General features: G+C 41.3%; 1 protein-coding gene across 1 annotated transcript in view; it reads left to right on the forward strand.

Moving 5' to 3' along the window:
- The window catches only part of rnf6 (ring finger protein (C3H2C3 type) 6), a 35,760-nt gene extending 12,848 nt beyond the window's left edge, over nt 1-22,912 (forward strand). The window contains exons 3-5 of the mRNA XM_048597581.1: nt 8,542-8,755; nt 13,676-13,783; nt 20,616-22,912. Coding sequence (XP_048453538.1) covers nt 8,563-8,755; nt 13,676-13,783; nt 20,616-22,432 — 2,118 coding nt within the window. The 5' untranslated portion in view covers nt 8,542-8,562 and the 3' untranslated portion in view covers nt 22,433-22,912. The remainder of the gene's footprint in view (nt 1-8,541; nt 8,756-13,675; nt 13,784-20,615) is intronic.
- The last annotated feature ends 336 nt before the right edge of the window (nt 22,913-23,248 follow it).

Raw genomic sequence — 23,248 nt, forward strand, 5'->3', positions numbered from 1 at the left:
CTGAGTTTTCCCAGCAATTTGTTATTGTTTCTGATTTTCAGCATCTGTAGTTCAATGTTTCTTTTTGGTTTCAGAGTAAACAATGGTGAGGTCACAAATGGAATACTGTGTGCCGTTCTGGTCATTCACTATCTGAAGGATGTGATTGCATTGAAGAAGGTACAGAGGATATTGACCAGAATGTTGCGTGGGATGGAAGGTCTCTGGAGGAGAGACTGGATAGGCTGGGTTTGTTTTCCTTGGAGGAGAGGAGGCTGAGGGGCAATCTGATTGAGGTATACAAAATTATGAGAGGCATAGACAGAGTAGATCATGAGAATCTTTTCCCAGTTGCAGACATGTCTAAGACCAGAAGGCATAAGTTTATGGTAAGGAACAAGTGGTTTAGAGGAGGTCTGAGGGGGGAAGAAATTTTCTCACCCAGGAATGGTGGATATATGGAACGTGCTGCCTGAGAGCATGGTAGAGGCAGGCACTCTTCTTTTTACAGTTAAAAAGCACCTGGATGAATGCTCAAAATGCAGGGGCAGAGTAGGCGGTGGACCAAGTGCAGGTAAATGGGATTAGAGTAGTTTGGTATATGTTGGTCTGCAGAGACATGGTGAGCTGGAGGGTCTGTTTCTATGCTCTCTGCCTCTGTCTGCATCTCCCCATCTCTGCCTCTCTCATTCACTCTCGCTCAATAATTATTGGTGATTTCAGGGTTCACATGTACAGTGTTAATCAAATTGATAAGGGAAGCCCAGGGAGAGTTCATGAATGTTTTGGAGGTTGTGCACACCAAAAATAGTATGGGGAGTGAACCAGAGAGCAGTCTGTTCTGGATTTAGGATCATACAGCCCAGAAGAGGTCCTTCAGACAATTACGTTTGTGCTGACCTAACTTCACTAATCATACTTTCTGATACTCCGCCCATGGTCGTGCATGATATTCTCTCAAGGTTGACGATTCCCTCCTCTACTACCCTTCCAGATTCCTACCAACATCTGAGTAAAAGTATTTTTTTTCCCTTAAGTCCCCTCTGAACCACTTGCCCTTCACATTTAAAATTATGTCCTCCATAATTAACCTTTTGACTAAGGGGAACAAGCTGCTTCCCATCCACCTTACCAAGCCCTTGTAAACTTATACATCTCTTGCAGGTCCCCCCTCAGCCTTTTCTGCACCAAAACAACCCAAGCCTATTCAGCCTCTTCACAGCTAAAATGATCCAATGCAGGCAATATCCTGGTCAATCTTCTCTACAGCCCCTCCAGCGTAATTACATCCTTTCTCTAGAAACAGGACCAGAACTGCACTCTAGCAGTGATATTCCTGCTATTATAATCTGTGCTCATATAACTCCTCGCTCGTATAGCCTGTGACACCACTCTTATGCCTTCTGAACCATCCTATTAACCTGTCCTGTCACCTCCAGGGATTTGTGAATAGGTACCCCAAAATCCCTTTGTTCCTCTGAGCTTCCTAGTGCCCTGCCATTTATTGAGGAGCCTCTTGTCTTGTTACTTCTTCCAAAGTACATCACCTCACAGATTGGTATTAAATAAGGAGATGGGACTAATTAATTAACTCATGGTAATGTTTCCTCTGGGGAAGAGTGATCATTGCATGTTATAATTGAAAATTCAGTTTGAGGGTGAAAAACTGGAGTTCCACACTAGTGTTCAGGAGTTAAAGGTAATTGTGTCGGCATGAGGATAGATTTTTGTCAGTGGACTGGGCAAGAAGGCTATAAAAGGACAGTTGATAAGTCGTGGCAAATATTTTAAAGGCATATTCAATTCCTCCCAACTAAAATATATATTACAGAGGAAGAAAGATTGTAAGAGGGGGAAAACATCTGTGGCTAAACAAGAAAGTTAAAGATAATATAAAGACAAAAGCTGAGGCACACCATGTTGCAAAGGCCAGTGGCAAACTGGAAGATTGGGAAAATTTTAAGGATTAAAAAAGTTACAAAAGATGCTAATGAAAGGAGAAAAGCTAGCTAATGAAAGGAGAAAAGCTAGCTTATGAAAGAAAACTAATGCAAAATATAAAAGTGGATAACAAGAATTATATAAAATTATATGAATTATATAAAAGGGAAAAGAGAAGCTCAAATGAATGCTCTCAGAGGATGAGATTGTGGGGAGGGGGTGCAAGGGGTGATTAATAATGGAGAACACCAAATGGCAAAAGCCCAATAGATATTTTACCTCTGTTTTCATGTTGGGGGTCATTAGTACCATTCCAATCATGTCAACGCAGAGGTAGAAAAGGAGCAACTTAAAACAATTGTCATCACATTGGAATCTATTGGTATGAAGGCAGACAAGTCACCAGATTCTGATTTCCTATGCCCTCCGGTCTTAAAGCTAGCCCAGATAGTAAATCCATTGGTTATAATCATTCCAAATTTCTAGGATGATAGAAAAGTTCCAATGGTGTCCTTGTACACCAGTCACATAAAGTAAGCATGCAGGTGATAAGGAAGGCAAATGGTATGTTTGCCTTCATAGCGAGAGGATTAGAGTACAGGTGTAGCGAAGTCTTGCTGCATCTGTACAAAGCATTGGTGACACTATATCGGTAGTATTACCTAGAGTTTTCATTCCCTTACTTGAAGGTTGTAATTGCATTGAAGACAGGAGCGATTCACTTATTTCCATAGATGAAAGAGCTGTCTACTGAGAAATTTGCGCAGCTTTGGACTTTACTTGCTAGAGTTTAGAAGAATAAGAAGAGATACAAGATCCTAAAAGGAGTAGACAAAATAGATGTAGAGCTGATGTTTCATCTGGTGAAGCAATCTACAATGATAGGTCATAGTTTTAATTTAAGGGGTGACAGATTTAAAACAGATGAGCAGAAATTACTTCTCTTGGAGGGTCATGAATCTGTAAAATTCACTACCACGGACTGCAGTGGATGCTGGGACACTAAATTTAAGTAGAGAATTTTTTTTTTTTAATAACATTAGTAACGTGTTGAAGAGTGGGCAGGAAAGGTGACATTGAGGTCGAGGTGAAAGCAGCCATGGTCATATTGAGTGGCAGAGCAGGCTCTAGGCACTGAATTGTCAACTAGTCCTCCTAGTTATTCTCTTATTTGTTAAAATGCCATGCAAAAAGTTAATTCACAAGGCAAGATCACATGGGGTTGGGGAATATACTAGCTAGGATGGAGGATTGGCTAACCAAGAGAAAGCAAAGACTCTTGATAAATGCGTCTTTTTCTGGTTGGCAAGCTGTAATTAGTGAGGTGCCACAGGGTTCAGTCTTCGAGGCCCCAACTATTTGCAACATATATTAATGACTTGGATGCAGGGATAGAACGCACTGTAGCAAAGTTTGCAGACAATTCAAAATGGATGGGAATGTAAGTTGCACTGAATCAATAAGAAATTCACAGATGGCTACAGGTATGTTAGGTGAATGGGCCAAAGTATGACCGTTGGAGTTTAACGTGATAGATGTGCAGTTGTCACTTTGGTCAAAAGAGATTATTTAAGTAGAAAGAAACTTCAGAATGCTTTGGAGCAGAGGAATCTGGGTGTCCTTGTTACAACTGTACAAGACATTAGTGAGACTGGTGCCTGGAAAACTGTGTATAGTTTGGTCCCCTTACTTGAGGAAGGATATAATTAATTGGAGACACTTGAGAGAAGTTCACTGGATTGATTCCAGGGGAATTCCAGGAGACATTGAGCAGTTTTGACTTATACTCACAAGAGCTTAGAAGAATGAGAAGATCGAATCGAGGTATATAAGATGCTAAAACAGGTTGACAAAGTAGATATCGAGCAAATATTTCCCCTTGTGGAAAAAGTGTCTCCCTGTTTACTTGCAACAATCCAGTGAATTGACTTGGTTTTATTTTGCCAATTGACTGAGCACATTAGTATAAAAAGTTGGTTCTGGTGAGCCTGCTTGTTGTATTAGGCAGTAAGCACCTTGCCTCCGTTGTGTACCTTTTGTCGGCATATGGCTACTGGGATGTCAAAATAAAGCTTTTATTTGGTCTCCAGCTTGTTAGGGCATTGATTTGCCAAAGTGTTAAGTCCTTACTTAGTCAAGTCAAACTGAAACAAAAATAGGTATTTCTATTCAGAAAAATTACTTGAAATTCATTTTTGCAAAGAAATTTGCATTAGGGTAATTTTGGATTTGTTAAATTTAACCAACTCTATTTCATTGTAATATATTTTCCGATTAATTCTTATTGTTTTGTGTAAAGAAACTAACCAAACCTGTCTTCACATGCTCGGCCACTTTTGTCCGTTCAGTGAAAGAAGGGATGGCCTTGGGGTCAAAACCAGAATACATTTGATAAGAGTTGAAAAAACAGCTATGACCATGCTGCTAGGATTGTTCTATAAGGCCTACAAGTGATTTACATGTGGTAATGGAGCAGTTGTGTTGGGAAGTAACAGGAATGCACAAGAACTCTCATGTTGATATTGGGGACTCTGATTAGCCAAATATCTATTTTCAGATCTTGTGAGGGCAAGTTCAGGGAGCAATATCTGTAATGTGTGAGAAAACTTCTTTTCTCCAGTATGTTCTCAGTCAAACTAGAACGGATCTGCTGGTTGCTAGATCTGCTTGGAATGAGGTATGTCAAGTGGACAAGTACCTGTGGGAAATAGTTGATCCTCATCTTGTCATCCCAGCTGGATTACTACTGGACAAGTTAAATCCTGAATGGAAATCCAGCTAGATACATCATGATTTGTAGTTAACAAATGTGTTGTTCTTGTGCTCTTGCTCCAAAAATGCTGACTAGTTAATGATTAAACCCTGGACCACTATTGCAAAATTCCACCTCTAAAATCAGTGATAATTCATTTTATCACTCTTTAAACGAGGTTTAAATGAGTCATGGAGAATTACAAGGAATAGTCCAAAGTAGCATAACAAAATTAGAAGTTGTGCAAGAAGTGTTCAGCTAAGCTTTTTAAAATAGAGCCAAAGCCTGAAAGGAAAGCTGCAATGGGACATAAGATGATTTTTAACAAGAAAAATCTTTTGGGTATGGACTCGATGCATTCCAACAAAGAGGAACTGTGTTGAGTACCAAAACCACTGCTCCATAGCTGATAAGGGAGATGGTGAATATGATGCGGTGGAGTATATAATACAAGGCAGGTGAATCTTCACGTGAGATCCAGAATGGACACGACCAGGAAAATATGACTGGAAAAGAAATTTTAAAAATTGAATGGCAGTCAATATGAAAGGAATCCCTGCTAAACCATTAATTATTACTTGCGTCAAATCACTTCTAACCACAGCCAAAGACAAATAGGAAATATTAACCCAAACCCCTATTTAACCCCCAAACGCATGCAAATAGATATAAGCAAACAAACCTGGATGTTATTTATTAAGGAAAGATACTGAAGAAACATAGTTCAGGGGCACCAGCCCACAGCAATCAATGAGTATTTCTTTTATTTCTTCCAAGTTTCTCTGATCTTCGATCTCCTTATTTCCAAATCCATTCAGTTGTTTTCTGAATGTAGCAGGTGGTTGACAGATTAATTGTTCAATATTTAAGTCACTGGTTTAGAGACAACAACTTCTCGAAATATGAGAGATTAGCTATCTTTCAGTTCTTGATTGTTTTTAAAACACGACCTCTCATCCTCCCACAAGACAAAACCTCCTTATAACATCCACCGTGTCAAAACCCATCAGGATCTTGTGTTGTTAGTCAATGGCCTGCCGATATTTAGTCAAATTTCACTTCTTCAGTAAACAATCAAAGATCAGAGGAACTTGTCCCATCTTTCTTTCGTGAAAGAGTTGACTCTGTTGGGGCACAGTTCAGTGGCACAGGCAATCTTAGCCATCTTACTGAAGTGACTATTAATATGTTGCCCAATAAAAGGCAATAAATATTGAAAAAAATTGATTGTTGGAGACATCGAAGGTAAGCTGTGTTATTATCACTTGATCAGAAACACAAGTTTAGTGCAGCAATAACTAAATAGTAACCAGGCAGAGAAACTGTGTAGCTGATCCATCAGGCAGAGAAAGAGGACTAGGCAGGCAGTGTAGGAGTTCCCTTTGGTAGTTTACCTGCAAAACAAATACAGTTTTGAATACTTTTGGGATGAATGGTATCTGGGGAAAGTAGCAACAGCCAAATTCATTACACATCACTTGTCTGTGCTGCATGGTAAAGGAGTAAGTGTGGCAAAGCTATAGTAATAGGGGATTCCAACATGATAAGAATAGACAGACATTTCTGTGGCCACAAATGAAATTACAGGTCAGAATGTTGCCGCCTGGGTACTAGGATCAAGGATTTTTGGAGTGGCTACGTGGCGTCCTGGAGTGGGAGATGAGAGGGAGTAGGGGCAGAACAAGAGAATAGAATAGCGGAACATGGGGCCTCGAGAGAGAGAGAGAGAGAGGACTGAAGGAAACCGGTATTAGTTGGAAAGTGGTGTTGGGGAAATTGATGGGATTAAAGGCAGATTAAATCCCCAGAGACCAATAACCTCTATCCCAATGAATTTAAGGAAGTGGCCTTTTTAAAAAAAAAAATGCATCGGTGGTCATCTTTCAAGATGCTAGACCATGGAAAATTACATATGGATTGGAGGGTAGCTAATGTAACACCACTACTTTGCAAAAAAGGAAGTAGAGAGGAAACTGGGAATTGAAGACAGGTTCGCCTGTCATCGGTTGTAGAGAGAATGCAGCAATCCAATATGAAATATTTCAGAGTGGAGCACTTAGAAAGCAGTGACGGGATTGAACAGAGTCATGAATTTTTGAAAGGGAAATCCTGTTTAGTAAACAATACTGACATTTTTCAAGGATGTAACTAGTACAGTTGATGAGGAGAAGCCAGTGGATGTGGTTTACTTGGACTTTCAGAAGGCTTTGGACAATGTCCCAATTAAAAGATCAGTATGTAAAATTAAAGCACAGGGAGTTAGGGATAGTGTACTGATATTGATAAAGAACTGCTTGGCAGACAGGAAACAGAGATTAGGAATGAACCAGATCTTTTTCTGTGAGGCAAGCAGTGACTAGTGGGGTACTGCAGAGATCATGCTTGGACATGAGCAGTTCGCAATGTATATTAATGGTTTAAATGAGGGAACCAAATGTAATATCTCCATATTTTCAGATGACAAAAGTTGTGTGGGAGGTGAGTTATGAAGAAGGCGCAGGGTTGCTTCAGTGTGATTTGGATAAGTGGAGGGATTGGACAGATATATGACAGATGAAGTATAGTGTGGATAAACATGAGGCTATCCACTTTGGTAGCAAAACCGGGAAGGCAGATTGTTATCTGCATGGCAATAGATTGAGGGAATTGTTCAACATGGACATTCTTGTACACCAGCTGCTGCAAGTAAGTATACAGTGCAGCAGGCAATAAAGAAGGCAAATGGTGTGTTGGCCTTCATAGCAAGAGGATATCTAGCTGCAGTTGTATAGGGCATTGGTGAGACCACACCTAGAGTAATGAGTGCAGTTTTGGTGTCTTCCTCTGAGCAAGAATGTTCTGGTTGTGAAGAGAGTGCAACAAAAGTTTACCAGACTGATTCCTGGGATGGCAGGACTGACTGATGAAGACAGACTAGATCAGTTAGGACTATATTCGCTCGAGTTTAGAAGAATGAGGGGTTCCTAATTACTGGGAGTACAGAGTTGGAGGTCACAATCTTAGGATAGGGATAGTCATTTAGGACTGAGATGAGAAATGTCTTCACCTAGAGAGCGGTGGGCCTGTCGAATTCTCTGCCACAAAGTGATTGAGGCTAGAATGCTAGACAACAAGGTGCAGAGCTGGATGAACACAGCAGGCCAAGCAGCAGCATAGGAGCAGAAAGGCTGACGTTTCGGGCCGAGACCCTTCATGCTGAATGTTTCCAGGAGAAGTTAAATATGGGGATGGAAGGATATGGGAAGAAAGTAGGAGCAAGGAACTGAGTTGAGTTATCAGCCATCATATTGAATGACAGAATAAGCTTGATTGGCCGAATGGCCGACTCATGCTGTTTCATTCGATGTTTCTCTGATTTGCCCTTTCTTCTTGTCTTGACGAACTGAAACATTCATTTGGGAAGGCATTTGCATCAGAAGGTTTGCTTTAAGCACTTCCTGGTGCTGTAAGGTTGCTTGTCTCCCACCCTTCTGAAAACTGTGACTCAATCCTGCAGCACTTGACTTGAGAGGTTAAATTGGCAAGGCATAAATTTGTTGAAAAGGTAAGTTTCTTTCAAATGTAGGAGTTACGTATCCATAAAAGTAAAGTAGTCATCAGTAAAAGTAAATCTGCAATGTTGGGATATCATTTAATGAGAAACTACAATACGCCAGTCAATTACAGAACATGTCACACTTTTCTACTGTGGACATGCAGAAAGACTAGTGTGGCAAAACTGAATAAGTAAAATCAGGAGACTGCATATACCTTTGATCCATTTGCGAATATAGCTTTGTTGATAAATGAGGAATGAGCATGGAGCACCCTGCTTTGGTAATGATTACCCTTTTGTGAGATGTAACGTGGCCTTATTTGTTATTTTACAGCTAGTTTGAATCCCCAGCACCATGGACCTTCCTAATCGTGCCAGTCATAGAGGAGATCAGCAGTCTCCCATAGAAAACTTAAACCGCAGTGAAGATGAGCGCAGCCGACAATTGGAGCGCCTGAGTCGAGAGGAAGCATACTACCAGTTTATCAATGACCTGAGTGAGGAGGACTACCGACTTATGAGAGACAGCAACCTTCTTGGCACTCCAGGTGAGGTAACTGTATTTTATGGAGAAAGAGGTTTTTAAAATATAAGTAAGGAAGAAAGTTCATTTTAATTTCTCAAAACATGTCAAAACATTATGGTGTGAAGAAACTTCATACCTGTTTTGATCATGCTTTACAGCTTTGTGAGTAACCCTCAAAGAAATAATAGCAAATACATTTCAAAAATGGTAAATGCTGTTTGAGATAAGCAAGACTGTCTAATGTGGTCATGGACAAAGGAGAAATGAGGGTGAATTTAAATTTGATTTGTTCCTTTCCCTTTTTACTTTGGTATCTTACTGAGGTAGGCTAAAGGGATATCAATTTTTGAAATAAATGCACAGCAAAATCCTTTTTAAGTTGAAATCATAGATTTAATGAACAAAAATTCAAAATTCCGGAATTTGTTTTGGTACTTCATTCATGATTTACTGTCATGCGTATTTTACGATAAGAGTACAATAAAATGCAGTGAAAGTCTTTGATTTGTCGCCATGATTCAGTGCCATTTTGAATAATTTAGGAATGAGGAGGAAAAAAAATAGCTTAAAGGTAGTCCACCAGTCCTTCCCCAGCTCGTTAACAACAATGCATGTCCTGCCATCTCTCTTCCACCACTTCGCTGCTATCTACACCAGACCCAACCACCATCCAAGCCTTCAATCCTTAGGCGCTATCTCTTGCTGCTGGGCTGATCAGTCTTTCAATGATTGGCCTGGCACATATGGCAATGTTGGAGTCCCATCTCTAGCCGTTGAACCCACCTCATCAATGTCGCTGTGATGCCCTTCCACCATTGCTTCGCTGCCAGCACTGGCCTCAAGCAACGATGAAGTTACTGATCCTCAGGCGCCACCTTTGGCTGCTGGGCCTATCATGCCGATATCACCTCCATCTATTCTGATGCCAGATCCTGTGCTTGTCCAGGAAAAGTAAATGAGGGTTCAATTTGAGGTCTGTGCTGGGCACGTTGTCCTCTATGCTGGGCCCGATCGAGGTCTGTCCTGGGCTCACTCTCCTCCATGTGCTGGGCTCTTGCCAGTGCCATCCAAGCTCAGGACAAGTGGTAAGTAAAGGTATAGAAGGAAAACAAAACCAGAAAGGAGAGAAAGAAAAGAGAAAAAGAAATGAAAAATGGGCAGAGTGGATGAGGTCTGGCTCAGGAGCCCTACTCTGCCAACTTGTTCACTTGTACCATTCGCACACATACACATACATGCATTCTCTTGCACGTGCATGTGCACGCGCACACACACACACAAGATGGAAAGAAGCATGTTAGAACTCAGGAATTTCTTTTAAAGGTGTTGGTGTTAGTTTGTATGACTTAAAATCCAGTGATTCACTGTCCAATTGAGAGCCTATCGGTTTGTTGACCTTTGTAGCAATTTCTTTACAGTAGCAGTTTACAATTCTTGAGTCATGGTCTTCACCTGGAGTTAGAACATTTGTAGCAGCATGTAGTTAGAATAGATAACAGGCCAAGTCTCCAGGTGTCAGTGGACCATTTGCCTTTGGCTTGTAGAAACTTCTGAAGGGTTTCAGCTAATTCCAGTCACACAATTAGAGCAGCCATGTTAAGGGTCTGGCAGTATTGGCCACTTCTTCTTAAAAGGAGAAGCTGGAATAGTATACAGTATTCAATAATATACAAATTATGATTTCTCTTTATGCCCTCTGTCCGTTATAATATTACAGTTATTATTAACTCGAAACTACACTGGACTAGCCATATAAATAGTGGCTACAAGAGTAGATCAAAGCCTATGAATCCTGCAACGAATAACTCGGCTCCTGATGCCCCGGAGCCTGTCGACCATCAAAATAGCACAAGTCAGGAGTGTGGTGCAATTCTCCCCACTTAGCTGGACGAGTGTAGCTCCAACAACGCAAAACTTGACACCTTCCAGGAATAGCAGCCTGGTTCACTGGCACCACATCCACAAACATCCACTCCTTCCGCCGCTGATGCTTCGTAGCAGTAGTGTGTACCATCAATGAGCTGCACTGCACAAATTTACCAAGGATTCTTAGACAGCATCTTTCAAAATCTATGGCCAGCACAATCTGGAATGGCAAGGGCAGTAGATACAAGGGAATACCATCACCTGCAAGTTCCCTTCCAAGACACTCAGCATATTGATTTGGAAATACCTTGTCGTTCTTTCAGTGTTGCTGGCTCGAAATCCTAACTCCCTCTTTAATGGCATTGTGGTTATACTTATGCCAATGGACTGCAGCAGATCAAGAAAACAGTTCACAACTACATTCTCAAGGAATGGGCAGTAAATTGATGGCCTACCTTGTGATGCCCACATCCCGTGAAATGAATAAACAAGAACAGATTATGCAGACTCTGGCTCACCGTTATTCAGCTGGAAGAAGAGAAAGGTGGATGCAACGTTAGCGTTTTAAGCTTGAGGAAGGACAGTTTTGAGTGAATGATGGTAAAGCTTGCTAAAATGAACTGGGAAACAAGGTGAAAGGGAAGTTGATAGAAATACAATGGAGGACATTTAACAAGATATTTCAGAATGTTCTGAAAAGATGCATTCCATTGAGAGAATTTCCCAGGGAAGAATTCACCATCCATATCTAACCAAGGAAGTTCAAGATGGTATGAACTAAAAGAAAAAGTGCATTTATCCATAAGTGACATGTCAGAAGATTGGGCAAAATTAATATGGGGAAACTTGAGTATGAGAGAAAACAAGTTTTTTTTCAGGTATTTCAAAGGAAAAGATTCAGCAAAGTGAGCTTTGGTCCTCGAGAGTGTGAAGAATTCATGTTAAATCTAATAATATCGTATGAAATGAACTGATTTTTGCATCTGTGTTCACCAGAGGATGGAAATAAAATCTTCAAAATGAAGTGACGAATATAAATACAAGTAAAATCACCAGGGAAACGGGACTGAGAAAATTTTTTGACAAGTTCCTTGGCCCTGATAATTTTATTTTAGGGTGGTCTTGAACATGGCTGCTGAAAAAGAAGCATTGGTTTCAGTTTTACAAAATTCCATTAACTCTGAAAAGGTCCCATCAGATGAGGAAAGCGTGCATGTAAGTCCTCCGTTCAAGAAAGGAAGGAGACATAAAGCAGGGATACCACAGATCTTCAGCCAGTATATCATAGGAAAATGTTCAACTCTTAGGAGATTATAGCAAGGCACTTCAAAAATCTTGATGCAGTTTGAAGGGTTGGTGTGGTTTTATGAACACAAAGTAATGTTTGACTAATTTATTGGTGCTCTTTGAGGGCATACAAGTAATGCAGATAAAAGGGAACTTATGGATATGCTGTACACCCAGAGAAAATGCGCATCAAATATCGCTGTCAAATAAGAACTGACACAGTAGGTGGCAAAATAGAGGATGTATGTCTGGCATGTCTCGTTGTCTGACCTTGCACATTTCACCTATCATTCTTCTGATCTCCAGAGAATATAGACTATATGGGCGGCGCAATCTTGAATAGGCAGAACCTTCATGGTAAACTTAGCCAGTGTAGAAATTGAAATCATTCTATTGGCGTCACTCTGCAATGCAAACCAGCTGTCCATCCAACTGAGCTAACAGCAAAATGTATTTCAAGTGAACATACAGACTATATCTTGGGCTAGTTGAAATGTTCAATAACTGCACATCAGCTAGGCCATTCTGCCACTGAATATTTTCTTAAATGGGACTTGTTCTACTTGTCATTGCTAACTGTTTATATCGAATGTTATTTTATTCCCCTACCTCCTTTAAGCTACTGTTCAGCAGATACCTAATTACATCTGACTTGCTCTTGTATTATTGTGGGATCACAGCAGTGCTGAACACTTGATTAATCGAAGCTTGCCCAGAAGCAATTATGTGATGAAAATTCATGATAGGTTATTGTTACTGTTTGGAAACTTGGATTCTAAAGTCAAAGGACCATGGATAGCTTTGAGATAACAAGGTGTAGAGCTGAGTGAACACAGCAGGCCAGGCAGCATCAGAGGAGCAGGAAAGCTGACATTTCGGGTCTGGACCCTTCTTCAGAAATTGGATAGCTTTGTTTGATTTTGTATTTCTATATTGAATGTCTTAAGGGGAATTTTGGTATCATTTTGAATCTAAGTGAGATGTGGATTGTCTGAAGTTCCGTCGATATGCATCTAAAGAAGTCTTTAAATACCTTGAGGTGAAGAGTTCAGTGCATTGGAAACGAGGATGAAGAGGGGTATCCTATGACTGAAGAAGCCCGAAAAAATACAACTATTCACAAGTTCAGGCAGTGTATACAGGTCCCCTCTGACTGAAAAGGTCTTATAAGTACAGTTTTCTCCAAAATAACGATTATGGCTGAGTGGCTTAAAAAATTTCCAGAAGCTGAAAATACTAGAAGATGAGGGTATATAAAACTCATGTGTTTGTTCTGCAAGTTTTCAGAATTCAATAAAGTTCCAGAAACCAAACCAATTACAGCATTGTTGTTAGATCTCTAATTTCTGAACATATGTTACATTCTTCAAGGTCTGTCAAAATTAATAAATTATTCCCCAGAGTTATTTTTGGAGGCTCTGACTTAATCTCATTTTAATATCTACAGATTTTACCCATGAGTCCCAAATGAATTCAAGTAGCTTAAGTATGAATATAATAGTGTTGCAATGTTTATTTTGAAAGTTTGGAATATCTGCTCAAGCTGAGCCAAAATCTAATGTTGGTGTTATTTTGGACTTGTGTATTAAAAGAACATGTATACGTTGACAGATCGATCTAGCAGCATCTGTGGGGGGAAGTCAAGTTAGCATTTCAGATCCCATGACCCTTCTTCAAAACAGTTCCAAGTTTTTCCAGCAATTTCTCTTTTATTTCTGATTTCCAGCATCCGCATCTTTGTTTTTTTAAATGAATATGTTCAATATTTTCTCTTTCATGGTTGCTTCAGGTGAAATTACAGCAGAAGAGCTACAACAGCGCTTGGATGGTGCAAAGGAGCAATTAACATCACAAAATGCTGTCGGAAACTATGAACCTGAACAAAGTCAGAACCAAGGCAAGTTTTGAGTTTGGAGGTAAATTTATAACTGTACAGACTCATGTCGTTTGGCGGCAGTGCAACACTCCTGCCTAATATTGGGATAGAGCTTGTTGTCTGGTGGTGCTGCTTGATCATGTTTTTTCCAGGACGGTTCAGTAGTTAGCATTGCTGCCTCACAGCGCCAGGGGCCTGGGTTCGATTTCCCCCTCGGGCAACTGTCTGTGTGGAGTTTGCACGTTCTCCCAGTGTCTGCGTAGGTTTCCTCACACAGTCCAAAGATGTGCAGGCTAGGTGGATTGGCTGTGCTAAATTGCCCATAGTGTTCAGGGATGTGTAGATTTGCAGAATGGATCTGGGTGGGATGCTCCGAGGGTCGTCGTGGACCTGTTGGGCCAAAGGGCCTGTTCCCACTCTGTTGGGATTCTATTCTATTCTATTCTATAATCTTGATTGGTTTATTTTCAGTTCAGTGGTACAAAGGTAATACTATAGTATTTCAACAATAAGCATGATGAAGGTCTTTAGTAATTCCATGGATGAGGAACTTGAGTTAGGTTGATAGATTGGAGCTGTCCTTACAAAAATTTGAAAGGAAATTGATATAGTTATTGAAAATTGAATGTCTGGACAAAGTTGACAAGAAGATATCGTACCTGTTCACAGGCAGTTTGAGAATCCAAGGAAACTAATTTGAAGTGATTGATAAAAGAACAAAAGGTTGACACGAGGTAAAATCAGTTTTGTATAGCAAATGTTTTGGACCACGAATGTGTTACCAGAGAGCTTGGTGGGTTTAGTTGGATAATTGGATTGGATAATTATTTGAAGATGATACATTTGACAAACCTTCAGACAAATGGCGAGGCAATTTTACTAAGATTCTATAGCAGAGAGCTGACATGGATACAATGGGCCAAAGAGCCTCTTATGTTGTAAAAATTCTACGATTCTATGTGGATTAATAAGTAAATTTTGCATGTCAAATTAATCATGAAAGGGAGATTAGTATTCCAGAGACTCTGGCTCATGTTTGGGATCATGGGTTTGAATGCCACGGTGGCAGATGATGAAGTTTGAATTCAGTATAAAATCGAATTAAACATTTAGCTTAGTGACAATCATGTAACCATTGCAGATTCAAAAAAAACATGAAACTCTATCTGATGCACTAATGCACTTTTCATAAGGAAGAAAATCTGCTACCATTACCTGGATTTCAGACATTTTTGTTTTGATTTCTTTATTATTGTCACACCTCCCTTGGTACTGTGAAAAGTTCTTTGTTTTGAATGCAGTACAGGCAAATCATATCATACAATTTCGCCTCCAATTTCCACCGTGCCCTCACTTTCACCTGGTCTATCTCTGACTCCTCCCTTCCCTTCCTCGACATTTCTGTTTCCATTTCTGGGGATAGACTGGCCACTAATATCCATTACAAACCCACCCACTCCCACAGCTACCTGGACTATACATCCTCACACCCCACTTCCTGTAAAGACTCCATCCCATTCTCTCAGTTCCTCCGTCTCCATCGCATATGTTCAGATGAGGCCAACTTCGACAAGGGAGCCTCCGAAATGTCCACGTTCTTCCTCAACCTAGGATTCCCCAGCTCCATTGTCGACAGGGCCCTCAGTCGGATCCGACCCATCTCCCGCACTTCTGCCCTCACCCCTTCTCTTCCCTCCCGCAACAGCGATAGGGTTCCCCTCATCCTTAGCTACCATCCCACCAGCATCCACATCCAGAAGATCATCAGATGCCATTTCCGCCACCTCCAGCAAGATGCCACCACTAGACACATATTCCCCTCCCCTCCCTTGTCCGCCTTCCGCAGGGACCGTTCCCTCCGGGACACCCTGGTCCGTACTTCCTTCACCCCCAACTCCTCCCCACAGCCCTACGGCACCTTCCCCTGTAACCAGCGAAGGTGCAACACCTGCGCATTTACCTCCTCCCTCCCCGGTATCCAAGGGCCCAAACATACCTTCCAGGTGAAGCAACACTTCACCTGCATTTCCCAAAATCTAGTCTACTGCATTCGCTGCTCACAATGTGGTCTCCTCTACATTGGGGAAACGAAGCATAGACTTGGCGACTGCTTCGCAGAACATCTACATTCTGCTCGCAAAAAAGACCCTGAACTACCTGTTGCCTGCCACTTCAATGCACCACCTTGCTCCCTGGCCAACATCTCTGTCTTTGGCTTGCTACAGTGTTCCAGTGAAGCCCAGTGCAAGCTGGAGGAACAACACCTCCTTTTCCACTTGGGGACCCTACATCCCTCCGGACTCCGTATTGAGTTCAATAATTTTAGGGCCTAAACTCTCCCGTGTCCCAGCCCCCCACCCCACACACCAGGCCTTGTTACCACATAGCCTGCCACTACACACCCCCTGTTGTTAGTCACTAACAGTCCCCATTAACAACTGTTCACCCTCCCAGCCTGATCGTTAGCAACTCCTTTGTCTGTCCAACTGCCTTTCTCTCTCTTTGGGCTCTATCCTATCGTTTACTCCCTACCCCACCCACCTCCCTATTTTCTGCATATAAACTGACGTTTTCCCAGCCACCATCAGTTCTGAGGAAGGGTCACCGGACCCGAAACGTTAACTCTGTTTTCTCCTCCACAGATGCTGCCAGACCTGCTGAACTTTTCCAGCAACTTTGTTTTTGTTGCATATCATACAAAGTGCATTAGGTTAACAGAACAGAGTGAAGAATACAATGTTATGGCTGTGGGGATGTGCACAAAAAGCAAGGTCAACATTCATGTCTAAAATTTGAGAGGTCCATTCAGAAGTCTGATAACAGCGGGGAAGATGCGGTTCTTGAATTTGTTTGTACATGTGTTTAAGCTTTTGTATCTTCTGCCTGACGGAAGATGTTGGAAGAGATTATAACCAGGGTAGGAGGGGTCTTCTAATTATGTTGGCTGCCTTCTCTTGGCAGCAAGAAGTATAGATAGAGTCAATGGATAGAAGGTTGGCTTGTGTAATGGACTGAATTGCGATCACACCTCTCCGTAGTTTCTTACGGTCCTGGACAGAGCCATTGCCATACCAAGTTGTGATGGATCCTGATACAATGCTTTCTGTCGTGCATCTATAAAAATTGGTAAGAGACTTTACAGACATGCTGAATTTCCTTAGCCTCCTGAAGAAGTAGAGGCATTGTGCTTGACTGTACCATCAATGTGGGTAGACCAGGACAGATTATTGGTGATCGTCACTCCTAGGAACTTGATGCTTTCAACCATCTCTACCTCAGCACCATTGATATAGGTAGGGTCATGCCCTCCGCCTTGCTTCCTGAAATCAATGACCAGCTCTTTTGTTTCATTAACATTGAGGGAGAGATTGTTGTCTTTACGCCATGCCACCAAGCACTGTCTTTCCTGTATTCTGTCTCATCATTATTTGAGATTCGGCCTCCAACAGTGTGTCAGTGAATTCATAGGTGGAGTTAGGATGAAATTTGACCACACGGTCATGTGTGTCGGGAGTATAGTAAAGGTCTGTGACATGTGACCCCAGACCTATAGAATGAATTCCCCCATACAGTGCAGTGCCCATCACCAAGAGGGACTCCGTAGCAACTCGATGTTCCAAGCTACATAGCTGCTAGACAGCAGATAGTAAGAGAACAAACAGGATAGAAAAGTCTGTTTGACCTTGTCCTTGCTAATCTCCCTGTCAGAAATGCTTTAGTCTTTGACTGTATGGTAGGAATGACCACTGCACAGTCCTTATGGAGATGAAGTCCCATGTTCATTTTGAGAGCATGCTGTATTGTGTTTTGTAGTACTGACAACATACTAAATAGGACAGACTTCAAAACATCTAGCAACTCCAAACTGGGCATTCTTAAGGCACTGTGGGTCGTTAGTGTACTCCATTACAATCTGTAACATCATGGCCTGGTGTGTACCCTACTCTACCATTTTGCCATCAAGCTAGGGGATCAACCCTGGTTCACTGAAGAATGCATGTCAGGGACAGCATCAGGCATACCTAAAAATGAGGTGTCAACCTGGTGAGCCTACAGAACAAGAATGCTGTGTGCAAAACTGTGGAAGCAGCATGCATCATGCAGAGATAGGCATTTCCTAACTATTAGATCAGATCTCAGCTCTGAAGCAGGCAAATGGTGGTGGGCAATTAAGCAACTAACTAGGGAAAAGCCTCTTTTAAATATCCTTATCTCAATGATGGGAGAGTCCAACACGTTAGTGCCAAAGATGAACCTGAAATTTTTGCAGGTGCCTTCAGCCAGATGTGCCAAGTAGAGTGTCTTCCTATGACCTTTCAACTGATCCATTTCACTAGATGCAATTTCAAGAAATTGCTAAATACCCTGTTACAGACATTACCGTGGGACACTAACAGTGACAACTCCACCAATCATCCTGAAGATGCTCCAATCTCAGCTGCGCCCCAGACCAGCTGTTCCAGTGCAGCTACAACAATAGTATGTACCCAACTACATGGTATACAACTTGGCTGGTTACTGCCCTACCAGTGTATTTTGGAGGCTCCCTTGTCAAATGAGGCCAACTTCAACAAGGGAGCCTCTGAAATGTCCACTTTCTTCTTCAACCAAGAATTCTCCAGCACTGTTGTCGACAGGGCCTTCAACTGGGTCCGACCCATCTCCCGCACTTCTGCCCTCGCCCGCCTCTCTTTGCTCCCGCAACAGTGATAGGGCTCCCCTTGTCCTTACCTACCATCCGAACAGAATCCACATCCAGAAGATCATCAGACACCAGTTCTGCCACCTCCAGCAAGATGCCACCCCCAGACACACATTCCCGTCCCCAAAATTCTAGTCTACTGCATTCACTGCTCACAATGCGGTCTCCTGTACATCGGGGAAGTCAAGTGTAGACTGGGTGACAGCTTCACAAAACATCTAGGTTCTACTTGCAAAAAAAGACCCTGAGCTACCTGTTGCCTGCCACTTTAACACACCACCCTGTTCCCTGGCCAACATCTCTGTCTCTGGCTTGCTGCAGTGTTCCAGCGAAGCTCAACGCAAGCTGGAAGAACAACACCTCATTTTCCGCTTGGGGACCCTGCAGCCCTCTAGACTCAATATTGAGTTCAATAATTTTAGGGCCTAAACTCTCCCATGTCCTAGCCCGTACCCCACACACCAGGCCTTGTTACCACATAGCCTGCCATTACACACTATCTATTGTCAGTCACTAACAGTCCCCATGAATAGCTATTTACCCTCCTAGCCAAATCGTTATCAACTTCTTTATCTATCCAACTGCTGTTCTCTCTCTTCAGGCTCTCCTATTGTTTATTCCCTACCCTATCCCCCTCCCTGTTTTCTCCACATAAACTGACGTTTTCCCAGCTACCATCAGTTCTGAGGAAGGGTCACCGGACCCAAAACGTTAACTCTGATTTCTTTTTCTTCACAGATGCTGCCAGACCTGCTGAGCTTTTCCAACAACTTTATCTTTTTGTCCCCTGATTTACAGCATCTGCAGTTATTTCTGTTTTTATTACACAATTGTTTTAGCCTTTCTACAAAAATAGTTTAAATCTGATTATCAAACATTATTTAATTTGGTAAGTCTGGGTTCCTATATTACTGCTTGAGATTTCCTAAGATGTAATTACCGGTTCGTGCCAAGTGGCATACTTCCTAATAATATCATTTCTAGACTGTCTTTTTGCACACTTCTCCCCTGAAAATGATGGCTGCCCTGTTTTGATATTACAGCAGCAGCATTACTTAGCCATACTGTGCTTGCTTGTACAATGGCTGCCAAAGGAGCAAAGATGCACAAAGAAGGTGAACATTTACTGTAGAAGACAGCAAGGTGCACTTGGAATTTTACAATTAACAAAGAATTTTCCTCAGGAAAATTGAGGTTCTATGCTCTACTGGTGACCTGTGCATTACTTTAAAATAGGCCAAACGCTTTCACAATGGGATCAGCACATTTGTAACAAAATTTTAAAGACTGCAATGATATACAATAATTTTTATGCTTAATCATTCATAGTGTTTATTCCTCTTGCATAAAGTGCAATGACAAAGCATGCTACCATGATTCCTTGTTGCATTTTTATTGACGCATTTTTTTTTGCATCTTTGCTGTTTTTCTGCAATCTGTTTGGAAATGATGCCCAATTCGTCCTTCATCCTTTCTAATTGAGACCTTAATTTAGTCCTTCGTTGATAGGCACCCAATTTCTGATCCTTCTCAAATGTATGCAATTTTTAAGATTTATTGCGTGAAATATATTTTGCAGTAGGAACTGCAATACAGAATTTGTCAACTACAAGCCTTAATTGTAAATTAATTTATTTCATTTGGGTTTTCCAACAAGACGGCTCTTGGGATTCACCTATTTTATCTACAGTATGTAAGTCTGAACTTAATAGCCATGCACACTACTAAAGAAAAAAAACAAATAATTGGATTTGAAAATGAAGTAGAAAATGCTAGAAATGCAAAGTGTGGTTTATTTTCTCTTTCTGTATGTTAACAAGTCTGCAGTGTATGTATTTGTTTTTGGTTGATAAGTTGCAGTTTAGTTTTAGGTCATGTGAACTAATGCTGTGACACCTAATCCTGAGTATTGTTATGAAGCAGTGAAATATCTCATTTGGCACCAACTACCCACAATACCAAAATGTGTATGTGATTTCCTAATCAATCAAGCTAGGTCTTGTGGTATTTGAAGAATGCATATCTTTTTAACAATGAATGAGACATAATGATGTGTCTAATCTAATTAATTAGAAATATGTTATCTGAGCACCAAGGTAAGAAAATTTTACTGGAAGATTTAACATGATGCATTTTTGTTTCCCTGTATAGGCTCTGACACACCAGGGGAAAGTTCCAGTAGCGATTCCCTTCTTGAGTGGCTAAACACATTCAGGCGTTCAGGAAATGCCACCCGCAGTGGACAAAGTGGAAACCAGACATGGAGAGCTGTTAGTCGGACAAACCCCAACAGTGGCGAGTTTCGCTTCAGCTTGGAAATTAATATTAATCATGAGCATGATGCCGGCAACGGTCAGTCTTTGGACACGTCTTCACTAGAAAATAGGGACAGAAATGTAGAAGATGCTCGACTGCTAAGTTTATTGACTCCTGTTGCTAGTCGTACAAGAAGTCGCACTCGAGCCCACATGCAAGTGACCAATTTTGAAAGTAATTTTGGAGGCACAGTGAGAGTTGAAGAACTTGGAGCCACGCAAGTTAGTCCAACTCAAAGGAGTTTCAGAAGTGCAACTATTGACAGAACCACAGGTAGGCTAAGGCCCAGGAGACCAAGCACTAACCGACAAGCTGTTTTAAGTGCAACAGTTGACCGACAAATAGGAAGACGAACAGCAGGACGGCATAGTGTTAGAAGAATACAGGAAGACAATCAGGAACGTCAAAGTGACCCTGCACAGTTACAAAGTCATAGTGTTCCAACTACTGTGAGAGAGAGTCGTGCACGACGGCACATGGAACAACGTAGATCTTCCAGGAATTTTCAAAACCGACGGAGTCGTTCACCCTTGCATAGAACAAGTGTTCCTGTAAATTTTTTGGATAGGTCTTTATCCCACCAGGAGGATTATTTACAACCAAGACAAAGCACGAGGAGGCAACGGACAATGGACCAATCCACCATGACAACTGAGGAACTGCAGGCTGTCAGCAGCAATCCTTCCTTGCAATCCATGGGCGGTGGAATGATTAGACAGCAAATTGTAGACGAGGGGGATGTAAACCATCCCAGTGGATCCTCTGTAGCTGTTCGAAGGCACCCGACTATTATGTTAGATCTTCAGGTTAGACGGATACGTCCTGGAGAAAGTAGAGATCGTGACAGTATTGCTAACAGAACTCGATCTCGTGTCCGAATGGCAGAAAATACAGTGACCTTTGAAAGTGACAGTGGTGGTTTCCGCCGTACTATCTCACGGTCTGAACTTGCAGGTATTAGGACTTATGTTAGCACTATCCGTATACCTCTACGCAGGATATCTGAAACTGGGCTTGGTGAGCCATCATCCATAGCCTTGAGGTCAATACTTCGTCAGATTATGACAGGATTCGGTGAACTAAGCTCTCTAATGGAGAATGATTCCGATTCTGAACTTAACCAAAGAGTTCAGCAGAACCAGTCTGAGAGGTCTGATTCAGTAAGCTCGCAGATCAGTCCTAACAGCAATCTCTTGAATTTAAATAATCAATCAACTAACATATTAACAGGAGACCGATCAGAAAGTGAGCAAATGAATGAAAGCATGCAGAATGAAACCCTTGACAATGCTGCTGAAAGCCAAGAGACACGACAAAGTCGAGACACAAATAGTTTAGTCGAAAATGGTACCCTGCCAATCTTGCGGCTTGCGCACTTCTTTTTGCTGAATGATGATGATGAAGATGAGCGCCAGAGGGGTTTGACCAAAGAACAAATAGACAATCTGTTGACCCGGAATTATGGAAACATTAGTGTAGAAAATGAAGTCAGCAAAACCTGCAGTGTATGTATTAATGATTATGCAGTTGGGAACAAGCTTAGAAGGCTGCCTTGCGCACATGAATTTCATATTCATTGCATCGACCGTTGGCTTTCTGAGAACTCTACCTGCCCTATTTGTCGACAGCCTATTTTGGGCTCCAGTAATTGATTTGAGAGGGAGTATACAAGCATCCTGTCCATTTTTGGAACCTTTAAGCACTAAAAGCCTGAGTTATAGGAATTTGTAAAACAAATGTTATAGATTCTATTATAGAACCATGAAATACATTCTTATTGCTTCTTGCTGAAGCTTTATTTTTTTAGACATTTTTTTTGTTGAGCTGAGCACTTTGTCATTGGATTGATTGGAACTGAAAAGTGAGCCAAGCAGAAGTATATAATTGTACATGATTAATCATATCTAATACATTTGTAGATGCAATTATGGATTATAGTGTGCTGTTTTTGTTACAGGATAACAGTGCGAATTAACATAAGGCAATTGTCGTTCAGGTCTGACTAATAGTACAAATCATCTGAGTAGAATTAAATTGCCCTTGATCATTGTTTATGATATAAAGATGAAACTTTACAGATTGATAAAATGAGCTTGGTATTCTGCAAATAAAAAAAACACATTTGCAATTAAGTAGACTGACTTTTGTGCCGAATTACAATGAGACTTCTGATATTTACCATCAGCACTACTTTAAATTTTTGACTAATCTTAATAAAGAATCATTTGTTGTATGTTTTGCTAATATGGGTTTATAAATACAATATTTATTCCATTTTCTGTTCTCTTTCCTGCCCCTCACGGCCACCATACAAACATTCTTCCCTCCCATGCCTGAAAAAGTTTTCACTTTATGCATTTTTGCTGCAAGTTGGGCAAACATGGTCATGCAGAAACTTATTTATCTGAAAGAGTTATGTCAGATTTTCTGATGATTCCTGAGGTCACTGATGAAAGTTTAACATGATT

This window comes from Rhincodon typus, chromosome 6 (assembly GCF_021869965.1).
Source record: "Rhincodon typus isolate 14 chromosome 6, sRhiTyp1.1, whole genome shotgun sequence".
Classification (NCBI taxonomy): Eukaryota; Metazoa; Chordata; class Chondrichthyes; order Orectolobiformes; family Rhincodontidae; genus Rhincodon; species Rhincodon typus.